General features: G+C 51.9%; 13 protein-coding genes across 13 annotated transcripts; 4 read left to right on the forward strand and 9 right to left on the reverse strand.

The window, feature by feature from the left end:
* Positions 1-195: 195 nt before the first annotated feature.
* N7498_005692 (uncharacterized protein) lies at positions 196-641 on the reverse strand (the record flags this gene model as incomplete). Its single annotated transcript, XM_058452754.1, has 3 exons — positions 196-252; positions 328-392; positions 443-641. The coding sequence occupies 3 exons, from the start codon at positions 639-641 to the stop codon at positions 196-198; spliced, it is 321 nt and encodes a 106-aa protein (XP_058309292.1).
* Positions 642-2053: 1412 nt separating this feature from the next.
* On the reverse strand, positions 2054-2233 carry N7498_005693 (uncharacterized protein; the record flags this gene model as incomplete). Its single annotated transcript, XM_058452755.1, has 1 exon — positions 2054-2233. One exon carries the CDS (start codon positions 2231-2233, stop codon positions 2054-2056), a length of 180 nt encoding a protein of 59 aa, XP_058309293.1.
* Positions 2234-2751: 518 nt separating this feature from the next.
* Positions 2752-4528, forward strand: glr1 (glutathione-disulfide reductase GLR1; the record flags this gene model as incomplete). The annotated part of the gene is made up of 3 exons (XM_058452756.1): positions 2752-3137; positions 3208-4040; positions 4092-4528. 3 exons carry the CDS (start codon positions 2752-2754, stop codon positions 4526-4528), a joined length of 1656 nt encoding a protein of 551 aa, XP_058309294.1.
* Positions 4529-4846: 318 nt separating this feature from the next.
* On the reverse strand, positions 4847-5174 carry N7498_005695 (uncharacterized protein; the record flags this gene model as incomplete). The annotated part of the gene is made up of 3 exons (XM_058452757.1): positions 4847-4863; positions 4916-5099; positions 5160-5174. 3 exons carry the CDS (start codon positions 5172-5174, stop codon positions 4847-4849), a joined length of 216 nt encoding a protein of 71 aa, XP_058309295.1.
* Positions 5175-6122: 948 nt separating this feature from the next.
* Positions 6123-8360, reverse strand: N7498_005696 (CP2 transcription factor; the record flags this gene model as incomplete). Its single annotated transcript, XM_058452758.1, has 4 exons — positions 6123-6463; positions 6499-7640; positions 7699-8277; positions 8347-8360. 4 exons carry the CDS (start codon positions 8358-8360, stop codon positions 6123-6125), a joined length of 2076 nt encoding a protein of 691 aa, XP_058309296.1.
* Positions 8361-9324: 964 nt separating this feature from the next.
* Positions 9325-10104, reverse strand: N7498_005697 (sulfotransferase family protein; the record flags this gene model as incomplete). Its single annotated transcript, XM_058452759.1, has 1 exon — positions 9325-10104. One exon carries the CDS (start codon positions 10102-10104, stop codon positions 9325-9327), a length of 780 nt encoding a protein of 259 aa, XP_058309297.1.
* An 859-nt stretch (positions 10105-10963) lies between these two features.
* pbs2 (mitogen-activated protein kinase kinase PBS2) lies at positions 10964-12882 on the reverse strand (the record flags this gene model as incomplete). The annotated part of the gene is made up of 2 exons (XM_058452760.1): positions 10964-11362; positions 11416-12882. 2 exons carry the CDS (start codon positions 12880-12882, stop codon positions 10964-10966), a joined length of 1866 nt encoding a protein of 621 aa, XP_058309298.1.
* A 1377-nt stretch (positions 12883-14259) lies between these two features.
* N7498_005699 (uncharacterized protein) lies at positions 14260-15300 on the forward strand (the record flags this gene model as incomplete). Its single annotated transcript, XM_058452761.1, has 1 exon — positions 14260-15300. The coding sequence occupies one exon, from the start codon at positions 14260-14262 to the stop codon at positions 15298-15300; it is 1041 nt and encodes a 346-aa protein (XP_058309299.1).
* Positions 15301-15556: 256 nt separating this feature from the next.
* Positions 15557-16131, reverse strand: N7498_005700 (uncharacterized protein; the record flags this gene model as incomplete). The annotated part of the gene is made up of 3 exons (XM_058452762.1): positions 15557-15604; positions 15666-16012; positions 16062-16131. The coding sequence occupies 3 exons, from the start codon at positions 16129-16131 to the stop codon at positions 15557-15559; spliced, it is 465 nt and encodes a 154-aa protein (XP_058309300.1).
* Positions 16132-17246: 1115 nt separating this feature from the next.
* N7498_005701 (Zn(II)2Cys6 transcription factor domain-containing protein) lies at positions 17247-18849 on the forward strand (the record flags this gene model as incomplete). The annotated part of the gene is made up of 2 exons (XM_058452763.1): positions 17247-17314; positions 17367-18849. The coding sequence occupies 2 exons, from the start codon at positions 17247-17249 to the stop codon at positions 18847-18849; spliced, it is 1551 nt and encodes a 516-aa protein (XP_058309301.1).
* A 1464-nt stretch (positions 18850-20313) lies between these two features.
* N7498_005702 (uncharacterized protein) lies at positions 20314-22497 on the forward strand (the record flags this gene model as incomplete). The annotated part of the gene is made up of 4 exons (XM_058452764.1): positions 20314-21077; positions 21133-21652; positions 21702-21845; positions 21895-22497. The coding sequence occupies 4 exons, from the start codon at positions 20314-20316 to the stop codon at positions 22495-22497; spliced, it is 2031 nt and encodes a 676-aa protein (XP_058309302.1).
* Positions 22498-22687: 190 nt separating this feature from the next.
* Positions 22688-23753, reverse strand: N7498_005703 (putative 26S proteasome-associated ubiquitin C-terminal hydrolase; the record flags this gene model as incomplete). Its single annotated transcript, XM_058452765.1, has 3 exons — positions 22688-23510; positions 23566-23660; positions 23712-23753. The coding sequence occupies 3 exons, from the start codon at positions 23751-23753 to the stop codon at positions 22688-22690; spliced, it is 960 nt and encodes a 319-aa protein (XP_058309303.1).
* Positions 23754-24780: 1027 nt separating this feature from the next.
* On the reverse strand, positions 24781-26643 carry N7498_005704 (putative C6 transcription factor RosA-like; the record flags this gene model as incomplete). Its single annotated transcript, XM_058452766.1, has 4 exons — positions 24781-25843; positions 25896-26123; positions 26179-26481; positions 26534-26643. The coding sequence occupies 4 exons, from the start codon at positions 26641-26643 to the stop codon at positions 24781-24783; spliced, it is 1704 nt and encodes a 567-aa protein (XP_058309304.1).
* Positions 26644-27462: the final 819 nt, after the last annotated feature.

Consider the following 27462-nt stretch of genomic DNA (forward strand, 5'->3'; position numbering starts at 1 on the left):
CCATATATCCTTCGGTTGCCTATTTAAGAGCCACCAATTACATGTCACTACCGCATTCTATTGAGACCGTCTAATCACATCCATGGATATTGTTGGGTTCACATTCGTAGTAAGTACATCGAAAAAGTTCGCGTGCAGTATCCTTTCCGGCCGTTGATCGTATTCCGCTATCAACATGATCCCCATTCGAGTAGCTCAGACACTCGAAGCGGGCTGGAAAACGACGTGCGAGGTACAGATCTTCTTCGGGCCCTAGAAACAAAGAAACATGATTAGTCTTCTTCTTTTCCTTTCTTTTTGACAACAAAGAGAAATAGATCAACTAACAATAGTATAGCAGCAAGCTGGCCGAGACTGGTCCTCACACAGCTGGGGGGCTTGCAACAAATCGCCTTTCCAACGTTAGCACAGTGTTCTTCTCCGTTCTCAGAAATCAACATACAGTCCTCAGCCTCGTTACTGTGAGGGTTTCCTCTCAGAGGCTTGAAGTCACGGCAGCAGTAGGGGTACTGCAACATGCCAGTCTTGTCCTGGGCGAAATCGCAGGACATGTTGATTCTATCATCCTTGACGATGGCGCTCTGAGCCACACTCAGAGAAACGACGGAAGCGAAAGCGACAACGATGGCGGAGACACGCATATTGGCGGACGTTGAATGATGACGGATGCTGAGTGTCGACAGTCTAGGTATTGGATTGAACCAGGGATGATCTGCTGATGTATACTCGAGTATTTCTTAGGGCAAGCTCAAGCTGGGCAGGGCCAGGAGTCTGGGGGGAATTCCTTGTTCTATTGCCTGGCAAGGTCATCTCCTTATCTCCTGGTTTCTACGTAGGTATGGAGGTCGTCGCTGCTGGTTGTGATTGGCACGATGGTGTTTGGTTCATCCCCTTGCATTCTTGAAGTCCGTGAATGTGGGTAGGTAAACAAGGGCCGCTCGTGCGTGTGGCAGGGTTAAGGCGGTCGTGGATTCCTGGACTCGGTCGGTGAAATGACTCTTATACATAATGCCATGAGTTAATTATCGTGGTTCTGAGATCTAAATTCCTAAAGGATCGTCCGAGGCGTTTCAGCCCGTTAACGAGGAGGCCAAGCCACCTTGATGGAAGATTCTTCAGACGTCTGGAATATTAGATCACATCAGCATGAAATTTCGTACGATTCGAACACGTTTAATTAGAAGAGATTAAGCACACGGGACATGGGCAGTCTGGTTCTAAGGCCCGAGCCCGAGCCCAAACCTACTGCAGGTACCGGCACGATCACGTGGGGCTCATTATTCTTCGCAGCGCCCCATTGAATCCCATTATTTGGCCGTGTGTTTGCTCCAACAACTCCAATCAAACGGTCCACATGATACACGTAGCATGACAAACCCATCCAATCGGCATCATGTGACGGGTCATTTGTTGAGGCCCAACGATTACCTCAGCACGATCAGCATGGAGATTGGAGAACGGCTTCTCCGCCCCATAAACAGTCCCCCCTCCCACTTGCGAACACCCCTCACTATAGCCACATCACCCCCCTGACCATGAAGCACACCTCTGAGAACTCCGCCGATATGGAACGCAGTGTCTTTATCCCGCTATGCATCTGCGTCATTTCCTTCGCTGTGATCGCCTTCTCTCATTAGTCATTCTGTTGTGATGTCTATACTATACTACCTAGGCAGACACCGCCCCAACCGAATCATTAGATGAGAGATCGCAGCGTCGCCCCAGACTGCCATCCTTGAGATCAGCGATGAGCATCATGTCCGGGACACCCTATCGACCCGTTTCGCATCCTACAACACTCAGTCACGGATATTCCCAGACTCCACAGACTCCCCAACTCCCAGACTATCGCTCTGGGCTGTTGATCGTGGACGAACACCACTGTTGGGATCGTCTTTCCAGCTCTCTGAGCAGATCATACCCGCCTGCAAATGCTCAAAGATTCTCATCGAAACCTCGTTGCGCCCCTCTCCTCCCCTTGCATCATCCTCAACGCCGATGCATCAGGCTGCAGTCCCAACGGCTCAACAATGGACTAGAAAGAGAGCTATCTCTATCCCTCGATATCTGATCCAAAGAAACGATCATCTTCATTGAAATCAACGCCGTTTCTCTGGTTCATCGGTTCGCCGATAATAGCATATACCATGCTGTTTTGGATACGGCGTGCATGGATACATGGCTTGGAACCATCGTAGCATGCTCGCATATCCTTGATACCCGACATAACCATCTTTACTTTTGCGACAGATCGTTCTGCGCGATGCACATCACCACGACCCACTATATCGTGAACCCCGGCTAGGCCCGAAGGTTTATTTTTTGACCTGTCTTGTTCAACCCATACCTTCTTTCAAATTTCTTTGTCAATTTCCCAGTTCTCGTTTTTTATTCATTCTACATGCTCTAATTTGGACTGAAGGTTTAAATTGTTGCTTTGAGGTCGATACTTGCGGACATTGGATGGGTTGTACTTAACCGAGCCGTTCCACTTTTTTTCTTTTCTTTTTTTCCCCATCATGAGCTTTATACCCTTGAAACAGACTGGAAATAGTTGAATATACAGAAAACATACTTGGATCCCAGGATGTCGTGATAGATTTGTAATCACGTGGCTCGGCTTCTTGCTGAGAAATCATTCAAGGTCCCCGGCCATCAAGATCGGCGCGTATCAAATGCCGATATCGTCACCAGGTTTTTGTCCGCTCTGACTGCTTCCCCTCTTCCTGTACATGCCCCTCCATCATCTTCATGCTCTCCCGCTCCCTCCCTACCCAACCCTCCCGGATCAGCTTTCGCAGCCTCCTGACTCCGTCTCCCGCTTGTAGACAAATTCACACCGGTCGACGACCGACCGTGAATCGAACCCTGGCGACCATCAACAGCCCGTTTTCTACTACAATTGCTCCTACATCTCGACTCTCCTCGATCTCTCGACACCTTTCTTCTTCCTCTTCGGCCTCAGAGAGCAACAAGTCATCCACAATGGCACCTGTGAATGTTCAGCAGTATGACTACATCGTCCTCGGCGGTGGTAGCGGTGGTAGTGGAAGCGCCCGTCGCGCAGCTGGCTGGTATGGCGCAAAGACTCTGATCGTGGAAAGCGGCCGGTCTGGTGGTACCTGCGTTAATGTTGGGTAAGTCATTGGCAGTCAAGTCGTTTTCCGCGCCTGCAAAAATCAAGTTCGGTGCTGACCAGAACGCCAGATGTGTTCCCAAGAAGATGACTTGGAACTTTGCGACTATTCAGGAGACGATGGACATCGGCAAGCACTACGGCTACGATATCCCCGAGGGCATCAAGGTCGACTACAACAAATTCAAGAACACTCGCGATGCCGTGATCAAGCGCTTGAATGGCGCCTATGAGCGCAACTGGGACAAAGAGGGCATTACTCTAGTCCACGGCCGCGCTCGCTTCGTCGAGCCCAAGGTCATTGAGGTTGGCCAGGAGGACGGCAGCGTTGCCCGCTACACTGCTCCCCACATTCTGATCGCTACTGGTGGCCATCCCATTCTGCCAAAGGTCCCCGGTGCCGAGCATGGCATCACCAGCGATGGCTTCTTCGAGATGGAGGATCTCCCGCCCAAGATGGCCGTTGTCGGCGCCGGCTACATTGCTGTCGAGCTGGCCGGTGTTATGAACGCCGTCAACGTTGAGACCCACATGTTCATCCGTGGTGAGAATTTCCTGCGCAAATTCGACCCCATGATCCAAAAGACTATGACCGATCGGTACGAGGCTGCCGGTGTCCACATGCACCGTCAACACGCCGGTTTCAAGGAGATCCAGCTTATTCGCGATGGCAAGGGCAAGGATCGCCTGATCAAGCTGATTAGCCAGGACGGCTCCGAGCTCGAGGTTAACGAGCTTCTGTGGGCTGTTGGCCGTGGCCCCGAGATAGAGGGTCTTTCGCTCGACATCCCCGGTGTCAAGCTGAACGTCAGCGGCCACGTCGCTGTTGACGAGTACCAGAACACCTCGGTCGAGGGTATCTACGCTCTCGGTGATGTGACTGGCCAGGCCGAGCTTACTCCTGGTACGTTCCATTCATCATGATTTATGGAAAATTGCTAACCCCAATCTGCAGTCGCAATTGCTGCCGGTCGCCAACTTGGCAACCGTCTCTTCGGCCCTCCCGAGCTGAAGTCCTCCAAGATCTCATACGAGAACATCCCTACCGTGGTCTTCTCTCACCCCGAGGTTGGCTCGATCGGTCTCACCGAGCCTGAAGCCCGTCAGCACTACGGCGACGACAAGATCAAGATTTACCACACCAAGTTCACCGCGATGTTCTACGACGTCGGCCTCTCCCCAGAGGAGAAGGCCAAGAACCCGACCGAGATGAAGATCATCTGTGCGGGTCCCCAGGAGAAGGTCGTTGGTCTGCACATCCTTGGCCTTGGTGTTGGCGAGATGCTGCAGGGCTTCGGTGTCGCTGTGAAAATGGGTGCGACTAAGCAGGACTTTGACAATTGTGTTGCTATCCACCCCACTTCCGCGGAGGAGCTTGTTACCATGCGGTAAAGTGATTGTGCCGTGATCTAGACTCTCACGATAGAAAATATACATACATTTTGAGTCTGCACTCTTGTTAGAATAACCCCTTACCCCGTCTAGGCCTGGGAAAGTTTTGTGTACGTACAGTACAGTATAGGACATTCTACGTGATGACCAGTATCATAATTTGACAAATGAATTAAATTCGTGGTATATTACATGAATCAACGTTACAGTCCAAAGACAATAGCCATAGATTCCCCGCCTTGCTTCAGTGCAAAGCGAATGGAATCAACCCGTCACATAATTGCGTCGTTGTAGGCGTATACATTGTGCATGTCGAATTTAGTGCTTAGCAGCCTCTGCACATCTTTTAGCATCTCGTCTTGCAAAATCGCCGAAAAAATCACTTACCCTTGTTGACATCGGCCTTGGTGTCGTGGGTCTTCTCGTCCTTCTTGTCGAAGAGAGCGTCCTTGGCAGCGCTGGCACGGGTGCTGACCTTGGCATCGTCGTCCTTAGCAACCTGCTTGTTGGCCTCCTTGGAAGCCTCAGCACCGGTGCCCTGGATGGACTCGGAAACGTAGTTGGCGGCGTTCTAGAGAACCTAAGTTAGCATATTGTCTTCATGTAGGAAGCCGAGCCGAGGTTAACGAACCTTGACGGTCTCCATTATGAATGAGTAGTTTGGAATTTGGGTTGAGTTGAAGTGTAAAATGTTGGTTTCTTTGTGAATAACCTCGACAAGATTGAGGTGAGAGGGTTATTTATACGCATCGCAGAAGCGTTTTTGGCATGTAACGTCATGGATCTAGTACAGGACTGGTGGTTTATTTGACGTCATTGATCTACCTAGGAAGCGGTTTGGTCTGGTTGGGGGTCTCTTGACGTCATCGTCCTATACATTAATCCTCCGGCCGAGTATCAGTCTTGGCATTGCGACCTCAGGTAACTTGGTTTCATCATCAGGTAAACAAGGCAAGTCCGGAATATAGTGCTGCCGAAATTCTAAAACCAGGTTTCTTGTCTCCTCAATAATGGTCCAGGCTTATTGAGGCATTTGGAATTGCCTGCTGACCGCGCCACTCATGATGTTGTCATTATTTGTCTCCACCACGTGCAGCCTGTATGTACTATAGCTTTGTCCTGGACATTCACAGGACTCCGAGGGGTGAGAGCCGAAGATCGGGAATCGACACTTGCATTAGAGCCGAGATATCGCCGGTGGCGTCATGCCTCGGACGAGATGGCATTTACGTAGTAAAACAATAGCAAAATAAGAGGGTCTCGGGGAAATAAAACTTGATCCATTACGATGTTAACCACCTGGGTACAAAAGAGTGTGAAGACACGTGCTGTGGCTTGACGGACCTCGGGGGTATACGATATGCGGGGTGGTCTGTTAGGTATAGCATGTTAGGGCTTTCTGCGTCACTGTATCCGTGGCCACAGGGGGATCTATGATCAACATCAACTTGAATTAGCATATTGCAAATTAGCATATTGCAAATTAGGATTAGGGAAGAAATTCGCAAGGGTATGCGTTGTTGGATATTAAAGAGGGAATTGGATAGGTAGATAGTGCTTCCATTTAATCACCCTAGATACCTAAAGAGTGAACTCAGTAGGTTAATTTGATTTCCAAAGGTTCCGTGGTATCGGAATCCATGCCCCCGGTATTTCCATAGACACCCAACACCTCGGAGATTTCCACTTCCATATCCTGCCCCTCGGGGAGTTCTCGCACTATATCGTCATCAACAATGACCCTGAGACCATTCTCGTTCATGTGATAAATGCGAGCAATGCTCCTGGGGTCGATATTTTGCTTCGCTGAAATCTTTTCCATCAGTTCCGGAACTGTGCGCTCAGTGAGATATATTGCATGGTGGTAATCACAGACATGCTTTCCATTTCTGATAAACCGGACGTAAAAACAGGCAACTTTGATAGGATCAGCGGCTGAGAAGACATGATATTCTTTGATTGGTACTTACCCGACTTGGGCTGACTGTCTGGTGGTCTGTAATTCACGTCGACATCAACGGCCTTTATGGTACTTTTCGAATTTTTCACCTCTGACACTTGCTTGGCTATAGCTGGACAAATAGACTGATCCAAGTCCTCAAACTGGGCTAGCCGCATGCCCGCTAGGGCTGAAGCCACGCTGCCATTTCTTTGGGGAGCGGTCGAGACGGCTGCAATTGACTCTGCAGGATACGCATCATCTGTACTCCGAGATCTTGCATCCCTGGGTTTGTTGAGTCCAAGATGAATGGGGTGGAGATCAGGATCATCATGGTCCTCACCCCGCAGATTAAGATTGCTCGTAAGTCGTGCCGAGGAGAACATGCGTTGCAGTGAATCTATCTCGGTGTGGAGGTCGCCTTTCAGATGTCTCGATGATGACCAAGACAATTGCCGTGAATGCTTGCGGGAGCGCTTCGCAATCTTCATAGGATGATTTCCTCGCTTTCCTGAGGTCGAGCCGCCATCCATTTCCGCCTGGAGCACTTGTTTTTGGAGCTTCTCAATCGCCTTATTGAGGTGCGCGACATCATTAGATAGCTTCCGCTCAGCACCGTGGTCCCGAAACAGCTTCAATTTGCAGAAGCATACCTCTGGCTCATGCTCGACGCCCTCATTCGGGGATAAAGTCTCCGTCTTCACACATAGTCGGACCGATGCGCCTTTCACGCCTTTCGAGTGACTGAAATCGGTCGACAGGAAATTGAACCGCACACCGAAAACGCAGTCGGAGGTTTCCATATTTGGATATGCTGCCCATGTGATGCAGAATCCATCAAAAGAAGCATTTTCGAGGTCCACGCCGCTGTTCTGGGGCCCATCCACATATTCCACAGCGGTGAACTTTCCGTCGCGATGAGGAGCCTCATATTTGGCCCGACCATCGTTCCATAATTGCCAGTATGCGGTCGGGTTCGATCTTTGCTCTTTGTCTTCGAAAGATACGCGAACGCAGGTGCGGTACCTGACCAAGCCAGAGCCCACAGAGGGTAGATTGGTGTCTTTAATGACGAGGGAATATTGTTGGCCCTTGTTGAGATATGTGACCGGGTCTTCCTTGGCCGGATTAAACATTGCGGTTGGGGCCAGCAGCGAGACGTTGTATCGGAATCTGGAGTAAGAAACAGTTAGCGCCACACGCAGCATATCTATTAATCTGATCAGCTCACTTTTCGCCAGGTAATATTTCTATAGAGTCATTCATATAAGTAGAGGAAGCCATGCTGTAATTCGAATCGGCGTGGGTGCTGAAGTTGTTGATGGACAACTCTTCGGAGGATCTATCCATGGTTTCATAGCCGGAATCACGGTGGAATGCCTTAGGTGATGCATTAACCGGCTGTTGAGAATATAAGCCATTGCTTGGAGCTTGATATGGATCCTGCGGCTTGTAATGCGGCTCGAAGTCTCTAGCCCGGTCGTGGAGGATGGCGCCCACTCCGGTAGAACCCACGTCGTTAGCCGTCTGGTGCTGATTGAGGTCGGGTACCAGCGATAGTGACTGCGGATTCAAGCACGAGAATGAGGGGTCAGAATCTCGTAGAACCCATGAAATGCAGTCGAGGTTGACGTTATGATCGTGACTCTTCGTTCCCGGGTTGGCGTCGCGGCCTACCTCGTCGGCAACCGTCCGGGGCATTGGATCGCATGCATCCTGATTCAATGTCATGCCCCTTGGTTTCGACACGAGATCTGCGAACATGCTCTGGAAGTGACTAATGAAATTTTGGTCGGGCTTCCGAGAGTTTCTGTACAATAGACGTTAAGTTAGTGGCTAACACACCAGCGAAGGTAATTCATAGGTCAAAATAGGATACCGTTTAGAGAACATTGCGACTAATCACCCCGCAGAATTTGCGCAATTGAGTCAACAGAGGCTGAAAACATGAGATGTCAGAATAGCTACTAGGCACGTGGATAAGTGCGAATCGCACCGTTGGTCTGATAATTGCGTTCTTCGAGATTCTCTTTGGCCGATCTCTTTCCACGACGCTCGGGACTAGGAAAAAAAAGCAGACTTTATAATAGGCACCAAAAGCCCCTCAAGCCGCATAGGTTTCCGAATCCCCCGTTATCTTATACTGCGGGTCGGCCCATACTATGACATCACGAAGAGGCTTGGCAAGACAATTAACGGCCGAGACCGATCGAATCCCCTCTCTCCACGCCGACAAAAGTGCGAGAATCTGCGAGAATATGCCAGAAGGAATATTTATACCCCGCGATTTGCTTGCTTCTCTTCACGCTAATCGTGCTTCCTTTTAGCATGGCACGAATCTTACAGTTCAGAGTGCTGGGATGTGAGACCACTACAAGGTGGTATCAACGGGATTTGTTTGTGTAGAGACCAAATCCCGACCAATGCAACATCGCTAACCACGGTACATAGAGAGAGACATTGAAAAAAGAGTGTTCCTGGGATTGCGTGATTGGCTACCCTTTAGAAATTTAAAGCTTGGTGGATTGGACTGACGAGCTCTCTATGTACAAGGGAGTTAAGCAGGTATTGCAAGGGGTCTGTTCGTCTACCTACTTTGATCATCTTATTAGCGTGGATAGCTGTCACTGGGAAAACGTCATGCCCGGGTGGGCTACCTTTAAAAAAGCTTCTATGAGGGAATAGAAAAGATGTCTGAACAGACATTTAAGGAAATGCCAAGGAAATATATTCATAGTTCAAAAGACATAAATTGAATGCAAAACGTAGATAACTCGATCACCTTAATGATTAAATGCAAATGCTTCTAACAAATTGTTGCAATGTGCAACTCTACAAATATCGCCAATCCATTTCCCTACCGGCGCCAGAAAAATGCCACACCGGCCGCCCCAACCGCAAGAATAACGGCCCATCGCGTCAGACCACGACAAACATGATATCTCGCAATCTTATCGACGGCCTCTGAATCATTGACATGAGGAAACGGCTGATCGTGGGGAATATCTTTACCAAGAGCTTTACACAACGGCTCCCAGCCCTCCCTGACGTCAAAAAATACCAATCGATCTTCAGGAACAACCTTCTTCAACCATTCAATATGCCTCACATACGTCTGGCGCGTAGGCTTCGACTCCCCGTAAATCTGCTTCCACTGCTCACCCAGCAGCGTCAGATATCTGAAATAGTTTATCATCCCTGGAACAGGGAGAAGTGCCCATGGGAGAACCCAGAAGCCTGTGATATTCATCACCTGTGCAAAGCTCTTCTCCCACGAGATCGGGTCGCGCACGGTACAAATCACCTTGGCCTCCGGGTACAGCTCCATCAGTTCAGGGACGAACTGCGTGCCCGGCGCATCGGTGATGGCCGCATACCCATCCGTCTGCTGCTGGAGCAGATGTAGCATGGTAGATCGTTCGGAGTCAGACCGAGACAGCCAGTGTCGGAGGATCTGGATCCACCGCTGGACTTGATACGGTGGGCCCATTGTGCTCTGGGTCCCGCAGTGATAGATGGGCCCATTCAGTAGGATCTCCAGGGCTCGACTGAATGACGCCGTACCTGTTCGGGATAACCCGGCTCCGATGACTTGGATGCTCGTCCCAGGCTGGGGGAGGGATGCTCGCTGGCCCATGCTGACGGTGCAAGATGCGCGATCAGGTGGGGTGTGGTTCCCGAGCCTGGATCCAGCTGGCAGCGCCGGGCGCCGTGCAAGGGATGACAGAGGGTGCGCACGTGCGATGGAGGTCCAGATAAGGATGTGGAGAGAGTTAATGCCAGGTAGATCTCCAAAAAGGGAAATACTCGGGCCAACTGAGGCGCGGGAGCACGCAGAGAAGCGCGGTAGCGGTCACCGCGCTCATCGCATCAAGAACAGCTCTAGCGTGATCCTGTTTACTAAAAAATAGTCGCCCCTTTCTGACGTCCTGGCTTGTGTGTGGTATTGAATTTAATCGCATAATGTCTTTCTGGCGCTGTAGATATGTAAAGAAAAGTTCTCATGCAGCCAAGGTAGAAAACAGTCGAGTCTACGCTTGCGCCGCATCACTAGCGCGTACGAGGCGTTTCGGCAGGCAGGGGTCTACGAGAGCCAAGTGGGGCCTGATCGGAGGCTGAGCTACGGGAAATGTGGAATTACTCGTGTCAACATTGTATTCGGTGCGATCGTATAGAATCATGCAGCTCTTGTCAGGCTTGATGCGCGGGGTGTTTGGGTTCAAGGGGGGTTCGGGTTCTTCCGGACAACCATTCTTCCATATTCTCAGTCCAACGCGGTCGCGAGATAGACCATGGTTACATGCTCGTACATCGCTACTGAAAGCGTGTATCACCATTGGGCGTCGCACATCGGATCAGAGATAGCACGCTGGCGACAATCCATCTTTACTGGCTAAAGGCGGCGCCTGCGCCGTTCATAGTACCTCGCATGAATCAAATCGTGATGACTGGGACGGGGAAAACGCAGAATGTAGAAGAGAAAAGAAACCAGCAACTCAGTCTGCCTGTGCCGGAGTGTTGGGGTCATCGTTATTAGGGCTCGAGTTGACTTTGTCCAGGGCCACGGCGTGAAGAGCGGGCTTTTCCGACATCTTCAAATGGCCGCTGTCGCGGAGCTTGAGTTGCTTGTGAACCCATTCGGCGACTTCCTTGTCTTCGGTCATATACGATGTTGGGTGGTCTGCAGGCGCCGAGTTTTCAGATGTTTGGGTTGCGACCTCATCTTCGGCTTCGGTTGGGGGTCGCATGAGAGGTGCGAGCCACGGGTGTCGGAGTAACATGTTGTAAGTCGGTCGGTTCTTGGGGATCTTGTCTAGACAATCCCGAACAAATGCGTGCGCGTCCTCTGAATAGCCAGTTTCCGGAAGAGTGGGAGGGTCGCCGTCAACAATTGCCTTTGTGAAATGTCAGAACGCGGTTTCGTGGTTGAAAATTCGGTGATACTCACATGTAGCTGGCTGAAAATATTGTTGAATGTCTCCGGCGGATAGGGATAGCGTCCCATGGAGCATTCGATAATCGACAAACCCAGACTCCAAATATCGCTCTGCACACTATAGGTTCCAGCACTAGGTGCTCCCGACTGTTGCATACCGCCACCAGCAATTCGCTCCGGTGCCATATAGCTCTGGCATCCGATGTTGGTCTTGGCGATACTGGCAACCAAGTTTCCACTGACTCCGAAGTCGCAGATCTTGATTTGGCCCTTGCTGTTGACCAAGATGTTTGTCGGCTTGACATCGCGATGAATGATATTATGTTCCTCCTTGAGCGCCTTCAACCCCATGATCGTGGAGAGGGTCACTTTGCGCAGAATATTCTCGGGCACACCACCTTCGTAGATTTTGTCGATGGAGCCACCGTCCATGAATTCGACACACATGTAGACTGCGCCTTCTTGGAAGAAAGCGCCGTAGAAATCAATGATGAAGGGAGAGACGCAACGATGCAAGATGTCCAACTCCATGATAATTTGTGCAAACTTAGCCTCATCCAGCTCTAAACGAATTTCTTTCATTGCCATGATCACACCGGACAGATCGCCGGTTCCAGATTCTGGGCTGGTGTCGTCGCTGGATGGCCGACTGACTATTCCCCTTAAACCCATGCCAGGCTTTCGTAGGTGTGGGCGACTGTGCCGCACCTTGTAAACGGTGCCATAGTTTCCCTTACCCAGCTCATCTAAGCGGTCGACTTCGTCCAGAGAGATCTTGAAACTGTGACCCGACGAGAACTCGACGCCACCGCCGTGTAGGACAGCTTTGTTCTTGAAATTCAAGGTTCCCGCTTTCGTGTCGATAAACTCTGCGTATTTGCTGAATGCTGATTCTCCACCGTTCTGCTCTTCGGGCTTCTCCTCCGCACCGTTCGATGTTGGGGGTGGGGTCCCTCCGGTGACATCCGATAGCTTGAGGCCGGGTTTCATCCGCTTGGCAGCCAAACCCCCCGGTCGCGGAGACGCTGACCCGGGGCTGGCCACCTTTGAGATTGAGGGTGAGGAAGCCCAATCTCTGGCATTGGACGGCATGCGGCCGGTCATCGCACCTCCCGCACCGGCCTCTTGGGACGTGGGTATCGTGCCGGTCGAGGAGGTATGTGGCAACTTGGCACCACCCTGTCGAGAGAGAGAGAACGCTTTCATTTTGGCCATGATGTCCTGGTTCAGCCCGCCAGCTGGTTGCCCACTCATCGAGGGCTGTGGGCGGGCCGGGGTGCTGGGAGCCCGCCGCGCGGCGTTGACCTGACCCAGGTGTGTGGATGAGGCTGACATGCCCGTAGAAGTATCGCGGGGGGTGGGACGGAGGGAAGGGGTTGAGGCGTGGTGAGGGAGTCCCGGGGGAGATACACCGTCCACAGAGGGACCGCGATCCTGCTCGGACCCGGAGGGCTCGGCGAAATCGCGTTCGTCTGCCATGCTGTCGCGGGGGACTAGGGAGGACGAGGCAGTCGAACCGACGACAAGGGCCGGTGCAATTGGTGTGAAGGTGCCGTCTTGGACTTCGGCTGCACCGTGAAGTCGGCGCTATTCAGATAATGAAGAACAGAACGGGGAGTGGGAGGCAAGATGATGGGGGAGGGGCAAAAATTCCCAGGCTAGAGTCGCAATGTGAAGTCACCCGCTTTGAACCCTCCCAAATCGGGATTTTTTTTCTCACCCCAACTTTTCACTTTCGATCAAGTTTGGTTCCACACAACTTACCACACAAAGTACATGGTCTACGGGCACCTTGATTTGCACCACTGCGTCACAGGTACGGACCTTGTTATCAACTTGTGCAATTCTCATATCAACCGGCCTGCTGAACCAGCCAATCACAGTGGGTACCCGATGGCAAAGCAGGTTTTCGCACCGCCGAGTTGCACAATGCTCGTCTCTCTGCCGTGTTTCGCTCAGTGGCTGCGACTCGACCGGAACGTGCCGAGAATCCATTCGTCAGCCTTTATAGCTATCCTGCCACCTACATAGTGAAATACATAGTACTGTACGTTGGAGCTGTTGGGCCGACGTGGAAATTTCGGCCCTCTCGAGCCCAGGGCTGAATCGCCCCCCGCCACCCAACATCCCGGGGATCGTTTGTTTGTGCTCGCCCTCGCCTCGATCGGCTCCATTCAGCTTTCACGGTGCGTCCGGAACCTTTACCGTACTGTGTGAGCCGTGTTGACACCCGTGGGCCTTATGCACCAATGAGGATCTCCGAGATATCAGCCACTATAGTCACTTACGTATCTACAGTATGCTCAGACAACTTGAAATTGCGCCACTGGCATGGACTTCTCACTTTTGCCTCCGAAATGGGGCGTCGTGGATGCTGCTCGGATATACCAGGTGCACTGCCACAATTCCACAAACTATCTTTGAGCCTCTTTTCTCGATGGGGAAAGCATCGATTTGTAGCGCGATGCTTATCGGAGAGCCACCTGGCATGTCCCGCAGTCCCCGTAGAATTTCTGCCCATGGATCTCAGAACAAACCGCGTCCTGGATCAAATTACGACTTAGGCTGTGATTGTTGATATGAAATACAAGAACCAAGCCATTCAGCCGAGAACTAAATGGCCAGTCCACAATTGGGAGGTGCAGATAATCATATTGAACTAGAGATGGGCAGACATCAACAAACAGATGAAGCGGATATGTATATCCGAGTCTCCACCGCTCCCTGGTTGGTGCAACTGGCCGAATCCGGACCATATTTTATGCCGAGGTTTGAGGCAACCTTACCCGCCCGTTGACTCCATATCAAACGATCTGGATTCCCTCCAGCCAGCCCTCTTCCCAGTTGCCCCTCATCATGCCTAGTCCCACCCACTCAATTCACATTATTGGGCTAGGCAGTATTGGGTCATTTGTGGCCCATTCTTTGAGATCTCTGCCAACCCCACCGCCCGTGACCCTGCTCGCCCATCGGCCAGCTCTGTACCAGGAATTCGCTTCGCGAGGCTGGAAAATAGGACTGCGACTTACAGAAGATGGGGCCCTGCAAGAGAAGGGTGGATTCAATGGCGAATTAATAGGCAAGACAGCCTCTTCAGACCCAATTCATAATCTGATCGTTGCCGTGAAGGCATCTGCCACGGTGTCCGCTCTTGAGCCCATCAAGCATCGACTCGGTCGGCATTCGACAATATGTTTATTTCAAAATGGCATGGGACAAATTGATGACCTAAATGAACGCATTTTCCCCGATGTTTCAACTCGGCCAACTTACATGTTGGGCATCATGCGTCACGGAGTCTACATGAGGTCCCCAACGGAGGCTATTCTGGCAGGAGCCAATGGTGCTGCTTCTCTTGGCATCGTTGGCAATGACAACCAGAAGTCAAGAAAATCACAGGCCGATTTTCTCATGGATATCCTTCTCCGGGCACCTTCTCTCAATTGTGAACGTTTGCAGTGGGCGGATCTATTGCAGGCGCAATTATTCAAGTTAGCAGCGAACTGCGTGCTTAATCCGTTAACGGCGATCCTTGATGTGAGAAACGGTTGCATCAAAGATAATCAGGACCTCTGGCCTCTGCAGGGACGTCTTCTCAAAGAGATATCTGCAGTCTTTCAGAGCTTGCCCGAGCTTCAGAGCCTGCCGATCGACCGCGATCTCTTTTCGGTTCCTTCACTTAAATCTGTTGTCTCTGATACCATCGATAAGACAGCGCAGAACTCAAGTAGCATGCGTGAAGACATGCGAAAGGGACGGCAGACTGAGATTGAGTATATCAATGGCTGGATCCTCAGGCGTGGCAAGGAACTGGACATTGATTGTGAGACGAACGCTTGTTTGACTCAGCTCGTTCTCGCAAAGAGCCGGGTAGGAACCAATGATGGTGCTAGATGAGAAATCGATAATTTATACCCCTTTCTATTTGCGTTACTTTTCTTTCTGGGCATCATTAAAAAGAGCATGCCGAAGGAGTCATGCTGAGATTTGAAGGCTGAAAGAACAGTAAAGAACTACATGCGTTTGAAGCGAATACGGCCTCGATATAGAACAAAGATACCTGTGACGGTCGTATTGCTTAGACGAGCAGAAGAATTTAAATTTGGTCTTCTCAATGCTTCTCGGTCGGAATCTCAACCCCACAGTCATTCATCTAAGCAGTAATAGTAAACGGCCCAGCAGCGTTGTAAATGGTAGGCATCTAGAACAGCAACAGTTAGTATGAACAATGCCCAATGGAGCTGATGAAACCAAGGACATACCTGAGGAGCGGTGGTAAGAGAGGTGTCGATTCTCAAGTACCAGACAGAGTCATCCTTGACATGGGGCAGATCACTGGGGATTTTCACATCGACAACACCGGCTGACTCGGCAATCCCACTGGCGATCTGGATCCGCTTGTCGAAGTTGATGGTGTCCCCATCACGGACGGGATTGTTGTACAGCCACACGCTGTACTTGTCACCGGGGTACTGGTTCAGCGGATCGGCACAGTGGGACGTGGGCTTGCGGTTGAAGCGCAGGTGGACCGTCTGGCCAACAGTCACGGTCGAGTAATCGGGAACGCCCTGGTAGACGTTCACGCAGGAGTAATCACGCTTACCCCATGCTATTCGTGGTGTCAGTTTAAATGCTAAAGCAAGGGATGGGAGACATACGCTGCCACTTGTCGAAAGCAACTGCGCTTGTAGCGAGAAGCGAGGTTATGATGGCGGCGGTGAACTTCATTGCGGTTATAGCGGACTGGGCTTGGAAATTAATGGTTGAGTGAGAACTTTTGAGCACGGGAGGAGAGCGTCCATCTTATATATGCGGGATGATGCATCTATCTGGAAATCCCCTAGCCCCCTACTATATTCTGAGCGGTCCGACTGACGATGTTTCAGTTGCCATCTCCACATGACCATAATTAGCTCCAGGTTTGCTTGGCGTCAGGCTTCATTGTGGCAAGATCGTCGGAGCGGAATATTGGTAAAGGTGCAGCTATGATACCTTTCACGACAAGACGTTGACAGAGGAAACAGGAGGGGTGATGGCGGGGAGTGGGTGAGAGATGAAGCTAAACGACTACGGGAAGTCGCTTCACTTGGGAATGGGCACGTGAGGGTGGTCTTTGGGTCTTTGGGAGTAAAAAAGAAGACAGTGAATAAAATGAACAAGTACAGTAATATTCGAAATCAAATTTACCTCTCTACACTCTGAAACTTTCATTCCCGAACCGTCGACTCAGAGGGAACCAGAATATTAGTCAGGTCGTACAAGGAGACTAGGTCTATTACTATGCAGCGACGTGAGAGTTTTGTCTATTTGGCAAAATGCCTTTAAGAACCATAATACATACATAATACCAATCAAGAGCCCTGAACAGTAACTTCTCTTGACATAGCTACTTCGGAGTGGCCAATGGGCTTCACAACACCTTGTAAAGACCACAGTACGAACTTAGAGAGCTTAGAGTGTCGGGAGCAAATGCGGCTATAAAGACTGCATCATGGGTTTAGAGCATCTTGGAGGGCCGAACATTTCTTGTCATCTATCATTAGCCAAATCATTTATTGCGCCCCCTCCCTGATTGTGGTGGCTAGCTTTAGAGGCAACAGTAACCCAATTGACGATGTATTATCCTCTGTGTAGCCCATATTAATTGGTCCGATAGATGTTGAAGAATCACCGCATATTCAATTTGAGGGTGCGTGGACGCTTCCGAATAGCTATTCCCAGCTCGGTGGGTCCCTGTACTCCATGTGCCAATCAGGAGATTATCGGACCTATGTAAGATTTCGCCCCCAGTTTGCTCCCTACTCCGTTTATGAACATCGAGTCAATGCGATTCGTTCTTGATAATGACCCCTATCAAGCGCCCTGGTCGGCTCGGCGGCACCAAGTCCAAAACTGGGTGCGACACCTGCAAGTCAGGATGCCATGAACCCCCTGACTTGCTGTATCTGACATCGTCTATGCAGGATTCGGCGTGTTCGATGTGGAGAGGAGAAGCCACATTGCTTGAGATGCGCCAGCACTGGCCGAAGATGTCGTTATAGCACTGTGTCTACTTCAAGGGCCACTGAGCGGCCGCAGCTCCAACTTGCGCCGTTCTCGAACCAAGGATCGCGCGAGCGCCGCGCATTCGAGTATTACTTTCACCACGCGGGGCCGTCGCTTTCGGGTGTCCTCGATCATTCATTCTGGAGAGGTTCGGTCCTGCAGGTCTGTCGGCTGGAACCGGTCATTTGGGATGCGATCATCTCTCTCAGTGCGCTCTACGAGCGGCCTCCTCTCCACGAAACCCCGCCTGAGCGGCTCATCAGTGAGCCAGCGGCGGTGCGACACTGCTACCACCGTGAAGCACTAGTCTGGTACTCGCGTTCCCTATCTCTCCTACAGCAGCGGATCAATCAAGGGATGGCAGACCTGACGGTCTCCTTAATCAGCTGCGTTCTGTTCATTGCCATCGAGCTCCTACAGGGAAACCGAAAGGCCGCCCAGTTATTGTACAACCAGGGAGCACGGATGATGGTCAGTGCCTTATCAGCACCAACGTCTACCATCGCCGCCCTTGAACCCATTTTTCGCCGTATAGGGACGTGGGTCTTTGTAACGAATGGAGTGTCGGACGAATGCTGGGAACTCGATTTGGACATCCCAGACAAGTGCTTCGTGTCAATCTGTGATGCAAGGAATGTGCTCTGTGGGATCGTGGCTGAATTGAAGACACTCAATATTGACTCCAAAGCCCATCTACGGTTGACCGGCGATAGTCGTCTCCACGAGGTACCAGAGTTGGATGCGAGGAAACAGCGCCTGAAAAGTCGGCTCCATCAATGGCACCATCTCTTTACGCTCTTGCAGCCTGTGCAGGACACCAGCGTCGACGGCGCCACCGCACTCCTTATGATGACATATACAAGCGTCTTGATTGAAGCTGAAGCCTGTCTTTACGTTGACCAATCTGTGTACGACTCTTACGAACACGAATTCTCCCAGATCATCAGTTGGGCACCTACTGCGGTTGCATGGACTTGCAGCTCGGATGGCAAACAACCACCTTTCATGTTTGAGATGGGAGTGTTTATTCCACTCTTTATTACAGGGCTCAAGTGTCCATTTCCTCAGCTACGCCGCCGGGCACTACAATATCTGTGGGAAGCTCCGCCAGCCCAGGGCCTGTTCATGTGTGTCCCCGCCGGCCATATCGTGGCCACCATCATCGGGCTCGAAGAGAATCCCACATCCATACCCCAACAGGCCTCTGATGTGTACGATTTGTTGGCCCAGCCGGGGCATATTCCAGCGCCTGAAAATCGCACCTATGATTTCAACGTGTCGTCGTCAGTGGATGAAGAGGGGAAGCTGCGGAACCGGTTGCACTATACACTTCACCACTTTGATGCGGAGGGAAGGATAGAGTTTGTAGAAAGGATGGTGCCATTTCCAGCCGTGAAGTAGTTCATTAGCATGGAGATACCCGAAACAACGAATACAATATGTCGATCGCGTCTGTGCTCCCTGAGAGGTCGGGTGTGCGTTATGCGATACCATCCACCCTTGTACGGTAACTTTGAGGCCCCGTGCAGGTTTGTCCCCCCGTTACATCTTTCCTTCATCCACCTCTCCTACAGCTGCGGCTTCCACCATCTCAATGCTTCGGCAATGGTGTCCTGTCTGGTCGACTTTCACCCCCATGGGTTTAGATTCGGCTCCACATTTCCATCCGGTCCAGGACGGGTCCCCCTGGGGAGGCCCGCCCTGGGCAGGCCCGCTATCTCCCAATAGACTCGCGGAACCCGCGAAATCGCCCTCCCATGGCGCCATTACGGGCAGCGTGATCACCCATATGCGGCATTTGAAACACGAAAAGCCATGTGAAGGATCGTCTCCCTCCCTCCCTCAGCCTGGGGCGATGCTCTACGTGGCGGCCTTTTATCACCCTCTGCGACTGGTTACCCAATTGCGGCCCCTGGGACTCATATCTCGGACTGTACATACGGTACCCCCGAGCCACTCGGATCCATTGAACCCCTTCCGGCTACTGTGATAGTAGACAGCAACTACGGTGCGGGGACCGTGAATACCTACCTGACTGCCAAATCCGCTAAGCCGCGGGTCACCTGAGTCCGATAAGCGCGAATTTTTGCCACTTTTTTTTTTTTTTGCTCGTGTGCTCCTCCATTGCAACAAATTGTCCAGAATACGTTTGTTGTTCATATATGCAAATCACTGTGGCTGCAGTCCCAATTATCTGGCTGATTTTGGTTGCGAACCAAGGACCGTGAGCCTGACCGCTGGACCGTTTCCGTTCGCTTGCCCACTTTCTGGGGCCCAAAAAATACCCTCCCCGCCTCCACGTTTGCTTCCTCGGTTTCTCAGACCCTTGCGACTGCGTCAGAGCTGCCGGCCTGCTCGCTTTACGATTTTGTACCTGGTTTCGTGCCCCTTTTAAAGCGCGCTCTACCGACTCTGTGGCGTCTGCGGGCGATCACGCTTAGAGCACATGCCCTCCTTCACTGACGACAATGGTGGCCCTGAACACGGAGTAGCAGGTAGGATCTTGTCCCTCTCCCTGCGCCGTCAATTTGCCTTGTATATTTAAGAACCTACTGCCCTCGCGACATTCCGCTCTTATCAATCGCCCCCTTGCTTGTACCCTCCGCTGCCAATTCGGAAGTCGGCCCGACTGTGACGTCGGCGTCTTCCTCCAAGCGCACCTCTCTCGCTCGGACCTAGACTTACTGATTCCCGGTAGATTCGCCGCCTATTTCGGGAACTGGCCTGGATATCCCCTCGTTGCGCAAGGCCTTACACGCAACAAGTGGGACCGTCCTGGCCTCTCCACCTGACGCATCCTCCCTGAAGCAGTACCGCGCACCGGTGGCCAAAGTCACCGCACGCCCCCCTGTCATTCCTACCTCCATGCCTTCCGCGATAAGCAGTCAGTCGAGCGTCAAGCCTGACTCTTCGACGATCGATGACACCGAGCAATCTTCCAAAACGGAGGAAGATCCTCATTTGGGCCTATTACACCAAGTGTACGACTGGCTGCAGCACGAGAAGACCAGGCGCCAGGCTCGCAAGGCACGACGAGCTGAGGCTGTCTCGGCTACTACGGAGGACCCGGCCAGCGCTACGGGCGAGGATCAACAGTCGGAAGAGCCCCACCACAGCTCGGAAAGCACGTTCTCTCTCGATAAACTGGAGAAGATCCTCCTTCAGTATGGTGGCCCCGGAAATACAAATGCACTTGGTGCCCTCCATTCCTTAAAGCGGGTGTCTCGCCGCCGCAAGGGTTTGCGACGGGGATCAGCTTCGGAATCTGATTATACGGACGTTGAAGCGCCTGTGCCGAGCGTGGAAGCTTGGCTCGATAATTCGAAGACTCTTGCCTACACGTCAGGCGAGGCCGCGGATAATGAGACTGATGATAGCAGCGCTTCCTCGAAGCGTGGCAAAGATCGCGAGGCCTGGACCGTCTTCAAGACTGAGATTGTGCGCCTTGCGCACACGCTGCAACTCAGGGGCTGGCGCAAGGTGCCGATGGAGCATGCCGATGACATCGAAGTTGTTCGGCTTAGCGGTGCCTTGACCAACGCCGTGTATGTTGTGCGGCCGCCGAAGAACCTCCCTGCTCCAAAGAGTGAGAACAGAGCTGGCCCGCCAGTCTCAAGGAAGCCTCCGCCGTAAGTTTCTGATTACTCAAGGCCCCCAAGAATATACAACTGATCTGTATAACAGGAAGCTTTTGCTGCGCATCTATGGCCCTCAGGTGGAACACCTGATCGATCGCGAGAAAGAATTGCAGATTTTACGTCGTCTTGGTCGTAAAAACATTGGTCCTCGCGTGCTGGGAACTTTCTTGAATGGCCGCTTTGAGGAATACTTTGACGCCCGTCCGTTGACACCGAAGGAACTTCGTCTCCCCGAGACCGCAAAGCAGATTGCCAAGAGGATGAGGGAGCTTCATGATGGCGTTGAGCTTCTCGAAGAGGAGCGAGAAGGTGGTCCGATGATCTTCAATAACTGGGATAAGTGGGTAGACCGTTGCGAGCAGGTCACTACCTGGCTTGATAAAGAATTAGAATCCCCGCAAAATGAGATCAAGGCAGCTACTGAACCGTGGCGCCGACGCGGCTTTGTTTGTGGTGTGCCATGGCCGCTGTTCCGTAAAGCCGTGGAGAGCTATCGGCGCTGGCTGATTGCTAGCTGCGGTGGTATCGATGACATTAAGCGACAGCTCGTGTTTGCCCACAACGATGTATGTGTCTCTTCAACGTTCTGGCACGCCTCGATACTGACTTTCTTAGACTCAATATGGCAATCTCCTTCGGATGGAACCTGCCACGGAGTCACCTCTTCTTCTCCCTGCAAACGAGCACAAGCAGCTCGTCGTTATTGACTTTGAGTATTCTTCCGCGAATACCCCTGGGCACGAATTTGCTAATCACTTTGTAAGTCTTGAAGTCATTTACCCTGGACAATCTTTCCTAACTTCTACAGACTGAATGGTGTTACAACTACCATGACGAGGAATTCCCATGGGCGTGCAACAACCGCCTTTATCCTACCCCCGAGGAACAGCGCCGTTTTGTGTTGACCTATCTCACCCATCGCCCAATTGCCGCTGGCGGATCCGCTTCGCCGGCCATCCACGGCCGCCACGCAACCGCCATCACGCCTCTGGATCTTGATGGAACTCCCGACGGGCCCATCTCGCAGCAAGCGCAGTCCTTTGAAGAGGAACTGGAGGTTAGAGTGCGTGATCTCATGCGCCAAACCCGGTTGTGGCGAGTGATGAACTCGGCGCAATGGGTCGCCTGGGGTATCGTGCAGGCGAAGGCACCAGGCATGGAAGAGGGAATTGCCGAGATGATTGCTGCTTCCAACCCCAAGAATGGTCATATCGAGAATGGTAACGGGGAGGCCAAGAAACCTGCAGTGGACGCTGATGTCGACGAGGAGGACGGCTTCGACTACCTTGCCTACGCGCAGGACCGAGCTTTGTTCTTCTGGTCCGATCTTCTGTCGCTGAACCTGGTCAACCCAGAGGAGCTGCCGGCGCCGATGGTTGAACATATCCGGGCGCGGATTGTTGATTATTGATCCGATGTATGACGCAGCATGGACATATGATGAATTACGATGTTGGATGCCAGTACATAGCTAATCGTATCGAACTGTTCCCGCATCTATTACCAGGGTATCTGAGATTCGTAGATGTAGTCATCAATGCCCTTGAGAGCAGCATATCATAAAGGGGAAAATCCCTCAGAATAATGTCCGGCCCAAATTACTACCTCCGCATCTCCAACTTCTTCCTCGTCTCCTTCTTTGCCGCCTCAACCCAATCCGCATACGCGTTTCCAGACGCATCCTGACCCTCCTTCATCCCCACAACACCCTTCATCATCTCCCCAATAAACCCAACAAAGTTCCACCGCCGCAAAGTATTCTCCCACTGCCACGCCGCCCTCTTCCTCTCCTCCCGCTCAAGCGTCTCCACATCACCAATCTCCCTGGCCCTTCTCCTCGGATCCTGCACAACAGCCATAAGATTGAAGTGTGTTTCCTCGGGTGGGTAGCGCGCAATACGGCGCTGCAACACCTCAATAACCTTCTCCGGGAACGATGCCGTATCACAAGGCCCATGGCTAATGGGATGCGGCTGCAACCCATCCAGCTCATACAGAACCCCGTTCACGGGCGTGTACGCAATGAAGTGGTATACGTCCGCGCCATTCTCCTCGTCCTGGGGACGGGCCGTTTCGTCGGCGAAGGGGCTTGCGCGCGCGAAAGTGTTGTGGGCTGTGCGGATTGCTTCGGAGTTGGAGAGGGCTTCGCCGCGAAGCTCGGGTGGGAAGCCTGCCGTGAAGTCTTTGAAGGAGCGGAGCTCGGGGCCTAGGTCGATGGGAGGGAGGGGCGCGGGTGGGTTGTCGTGGTTCAGGATCACGGAGAGGATTGCTTGCGTGCCGCAGGCGTTTTGGATTGTCTGGGCGGCGAAGAAGACGCCGTTGTCTGTTGCGCTTGGGTCGTATGTGCCGTCGAGGGGCGCTTCGGCGCGGGCGCCTGCTGCTTCACGGGTCCATTTGAAGAGGAAGATTACGCCGTAGACGGAGCTGTTGGTTTGGTGTTGGTCAGGTTGGTGGAAGTGGTCTGGGGTGGAGGGCTTACCCTAGCGAGCGTATTGTGTCGGCATCAAGAGAGATCAGCTCTTCGAATTGGGTGTCTTTTACGCCCAGCGTCTCGATGAGAGAGGTGAATAGGCCCTGTTAATTGTGAGCTGCTGATCGCTCACACTGCGGTGGGATCAAAAGTACCTCATCGGACTCGATGGTGGTCCAGCCACCTGCATCAGCCATATTGTGGGTTCGGAAGCTAAATAATGCGGTCCAAATGAAAAGAAATCCTTGGGAGACCAATAGTGACCAGCTCTGAACGGTTGTGAAGCTTGCCGACTCTGTTGATATCGACATGTGGGCCTTATGTCATAGGTCACGTGGTAATATCGAATCACGTGCGAGTATATCTATACATCTAAAGAGTGGGAAGCCTTTTAGCAGTTTTACAGCCACTTTCAATGGAGGTAAAGTGTGTTATAAAGAGGGCTATGGATCAAAAGCTGTGAGTTACCTCTTAAGAAGATGGACAGGAGACCCGTGTTCTAGAACAAAACCTCTGCTGGGTCTGGAAAAGCGACATCATATCAACGAGGGTTTAGTAGTATGGCAGGGAAGCGGACGTGGGATGAACTCTACAGCACACTGGCCCGGCACATGCCAGAGTGCCCTACATCTGGGTATGTCAGAAAGACAGTACGCTAGGATACATAGTTTGATCTGCGCGGGAATGGGTATAGCCGAATACGAGCTGTTCCAAGGGCTGCCAATACGGAGAGTGGAGCTGTTGGGCTGTAGTTTATTTTGTCCCCGCTCTAATCTTAGTATGTTCGGCCGTTTGGCGGGGTTGACTTGCGTTCCTGGCGGTCTTGGGTTGGTTCGGGGCTGAATTAGTCTTTAGGGCTGAAGTGTTTCAGGGAAAATACAATCAAACGAGATTTTCATAGTTCGACAAAAGATTCTATTTCCTCTTCAGAGTGAAATTTTCAAGATCTCGATAGAAAAAAAATAGCACACAGATGCTTCCAATCATGCCAACAAAGGGTTTTGATAAAAACCGGGTATATATCACTGAAGAGTCATTTCCTTCGGAACCGAACAGCCACCCAACGCTCATGCTTGAATCACAAAAATATCAGTAGAAGGATAGAGTCGAGTAGTTAGGATGAGAGAAGAAGAGATTCCCAAGTCCCAAATTCCAAAATCATACTCCAAGTTAAAACAGTGCAGAGATTATTATTATTTTTTTGGTTGTTTTCTTGCTGGTCTTTCAGGTCCAGCATGTTTCGGATGCTGCCATTCCTGGCATTTCAAACGGGTGTGTTTGTGAATAGACATCCATATTAAGTCCTAGAGTGCTGCCTGCACGAGGCATGTCGGCACAAGGAAATTCGCTACCATAGGGAGTTGTGAAGGCCGAGGAGTGTGTAATGGACTCGGCGTGCCTCATATTGGAAAGGCCCAGCTGTGGGACATGGGTATCAAGAAGATGCGGTGATGGAGGGTGGAGAGTGTGTGAAGGCGCGGCAGTAATGTAGCTGTCGAGAGGGAAGGGAGAGCCGGCAACAGTGACAGCGGGAGGAGACTGAAGAGGAGGAGTGTAGGCGGCGTATGAGGGAGAGGCGGACGCGGGCGAAGAGGAAGATGCAAGAGGATACTCGGGCAGAGCGTGGTACGGACTCGGCGGGCCGGGGGAGTAGTGATCGATGGAGGAGCGGGGAGACCAGGCTAGGCGGCTGCGATATCGTGCAACGATGTGGCGCGGCAAGTCCATCAAGGTCATCGCCTGACGTACCTCGTGGTTGAACGGGTCAGCGGCGTTGTTTGCGGCGAGGATGCGATACATCTCCTCAATGGGTCCGATGGACAGGGCGCCCAAGTATGCGCCGCCCATTTCGGGATAGAAACGGTCGAGAGCGACGCCGACGGCAAAGAACTGAGATAGGATGGCAAGGGCACTGAGATCAGAGTCACTACCCCGGAGCATCGAGGCTGGCAGCCAGAAGAGCCAGCGGCGCAAGACCTGAATGCGCTCAAAGGATTGCTCGGACGTTTGGTTGGGGAAGTCTTGGCGGAACTGTTGGACGAATTCAATCAACTCTCCTAGGCGCTGGGAGTGCTCTGAATTATGAGAGACTCCTTTTTGCACGGCCTGCAGAGCGCGGACTGTCCGATCCAGTTGAGCATAATCCTCGTTAGTCAATGAATAGTCCGCAGCACTCAAAGCCCGGTGGTTCTCGACAAGCTGAGCCAGCTCAGACTCTTGCTTCCAATAAGGGTGCATCGACTCAAGAACGCTTGAGATGCCCTGTTGCAAAGATGCCCAGCTTTGACTGTACGGTATTAGTGGGTTGGACTTCCAATTTTGCTGACGACAAAACTCACCGTTCAGTCGCCTGCCAGGACAGCAGGATAGATGCCGCCAAAATAGCCTCGCAGTTGTCTTTTGAGAACGAGCCGATTGCCGTTTGAAGACCCCGAAGAGCGGTAACTTTGTGGTGATATGCTAACTGTTTCGTCTCCTGATCTCGCGTGAGAAAGACCAAGTGGAATGATGACAAGGCCAGGATGGAGCTCATCACGAAGTCGTTTGAAAGTGCAATAGCGAGAAAACTGATAAAACACACCGTTAGCCAGAAACGTCGTGCTTGAACTCTTGTGTACTCACTTAGGCATCTTCTGCGCCCACACGGTACAGCTACTCAACCCTCGGCGATGTAAGTCGATGGAGAGGCCGATTATATGGTGAATCAAGCGCAAATCTGAACGGGATAGATTTGACCAGCCGGATTGCGGGCACTGCATGAGCTCGGGGTACGGAGGGACGCCGGTTCGGTGCCAGTTTTCAATCTCCATCTCAATTTCCGGGGACATGAGCAGGTCTGGGCCCCGCCGTGAGGTAGGGGGACTGCCCTGCGCCGAGGCCATATCTTGGTAATCGCAGCGGCAGTTGTGCTTGGTGCAATTGCGACTAGACGATCTAGGTTAGATGTAACTCGGGTGTCAGGAGATCCTAGGCGTACCATTGCGGAAATGTTTCGTCGCATCGAATGTGTCTCCTCTTGCAGGTCTTGCAGCCGTTTCTAGACTTGGTATGGCTCTTCCGCGGAGGGCCACCACCTGGACCGGCCATCCTGTCTGTTATAGAGGGGATCACGACAGGAAGTGTTCAGGCAAGATGTCAAGTAGAGTCGGGCAGGTTCTGCCCGGTAGTTGTGAGGTTGACAAAGTGGGGGAGGAAAAGAGTGAAGCAAAAAATAGACAAAGCGATGAACGTCGAGGACGAAGTTGAAGGAAACGATCACCCAGGGTGCAAAAACAACCCCAAGAAATGCTTCGCACGTGGGAAATACGAAGCGTAGAGTTAAGTCTCAGAGCCAAAACGAAGTAAGAATTTTGAAAATGCGGGCTTTTAGGGGGAGGAAAGTGTAATAAGGGAAAAGGGAATGGCGTCGAGCTTGGATCTCCCGCCGTTAAAATCGCAGATCCGACGGTCAGGTGCGATATGATTAATCTTACGGATTACGATTATAATTAGTAGGGTTGGTAGGGTTGGTAGGGTCCCGTTCCCCAGTGATGATCGGGATTTTGAGCCTCTGCAGAAAGGGACTAAACTAGCACCATTCAGCTGGAGGGTCATTTCAGGCCACACCGGGACCACATGGCGCCGAACGGAGGGCCCGGGCCACGCGGTCAGACACTGCGTAGTCTAATTTGACGGGGCGTTTCCAGCTACCGGAGATGGGTTAGCGCCTCGTTAGGGTTTGAGTTGCTCCACCCGGCATGTGAGCTTTTGTCTCTCTGGAAAAGCTGGGAAAGGGAGGTGACCCAAGGATCTTCGATCAAAAGAGATCGCATTCTATTTTCAACAGCATCCCTTCCTGGGACGTGGGGACTCGGGGAGTCTTGGGTCAGCCAAGCCGACGGCGTCGACCGGGTCTGGATACTTCAC

The sequence above is a fragment of the Penicillium cinerascens genome (assembly GCF_028974065.1).
Source record: "Penicillium cinerascens strain IBT 15544 chromosome Unknown contig_5_segment0_segment0, whole genome shotgun sequence".
Classification (NCBI taxonomy): domain Eukaryota; kingdom Fungi; phylum Ascomycota; class Eurotiomycetes; order Eurotiales; family Aspergillaceae; genus Penicillium; species Penicillium cinerascens.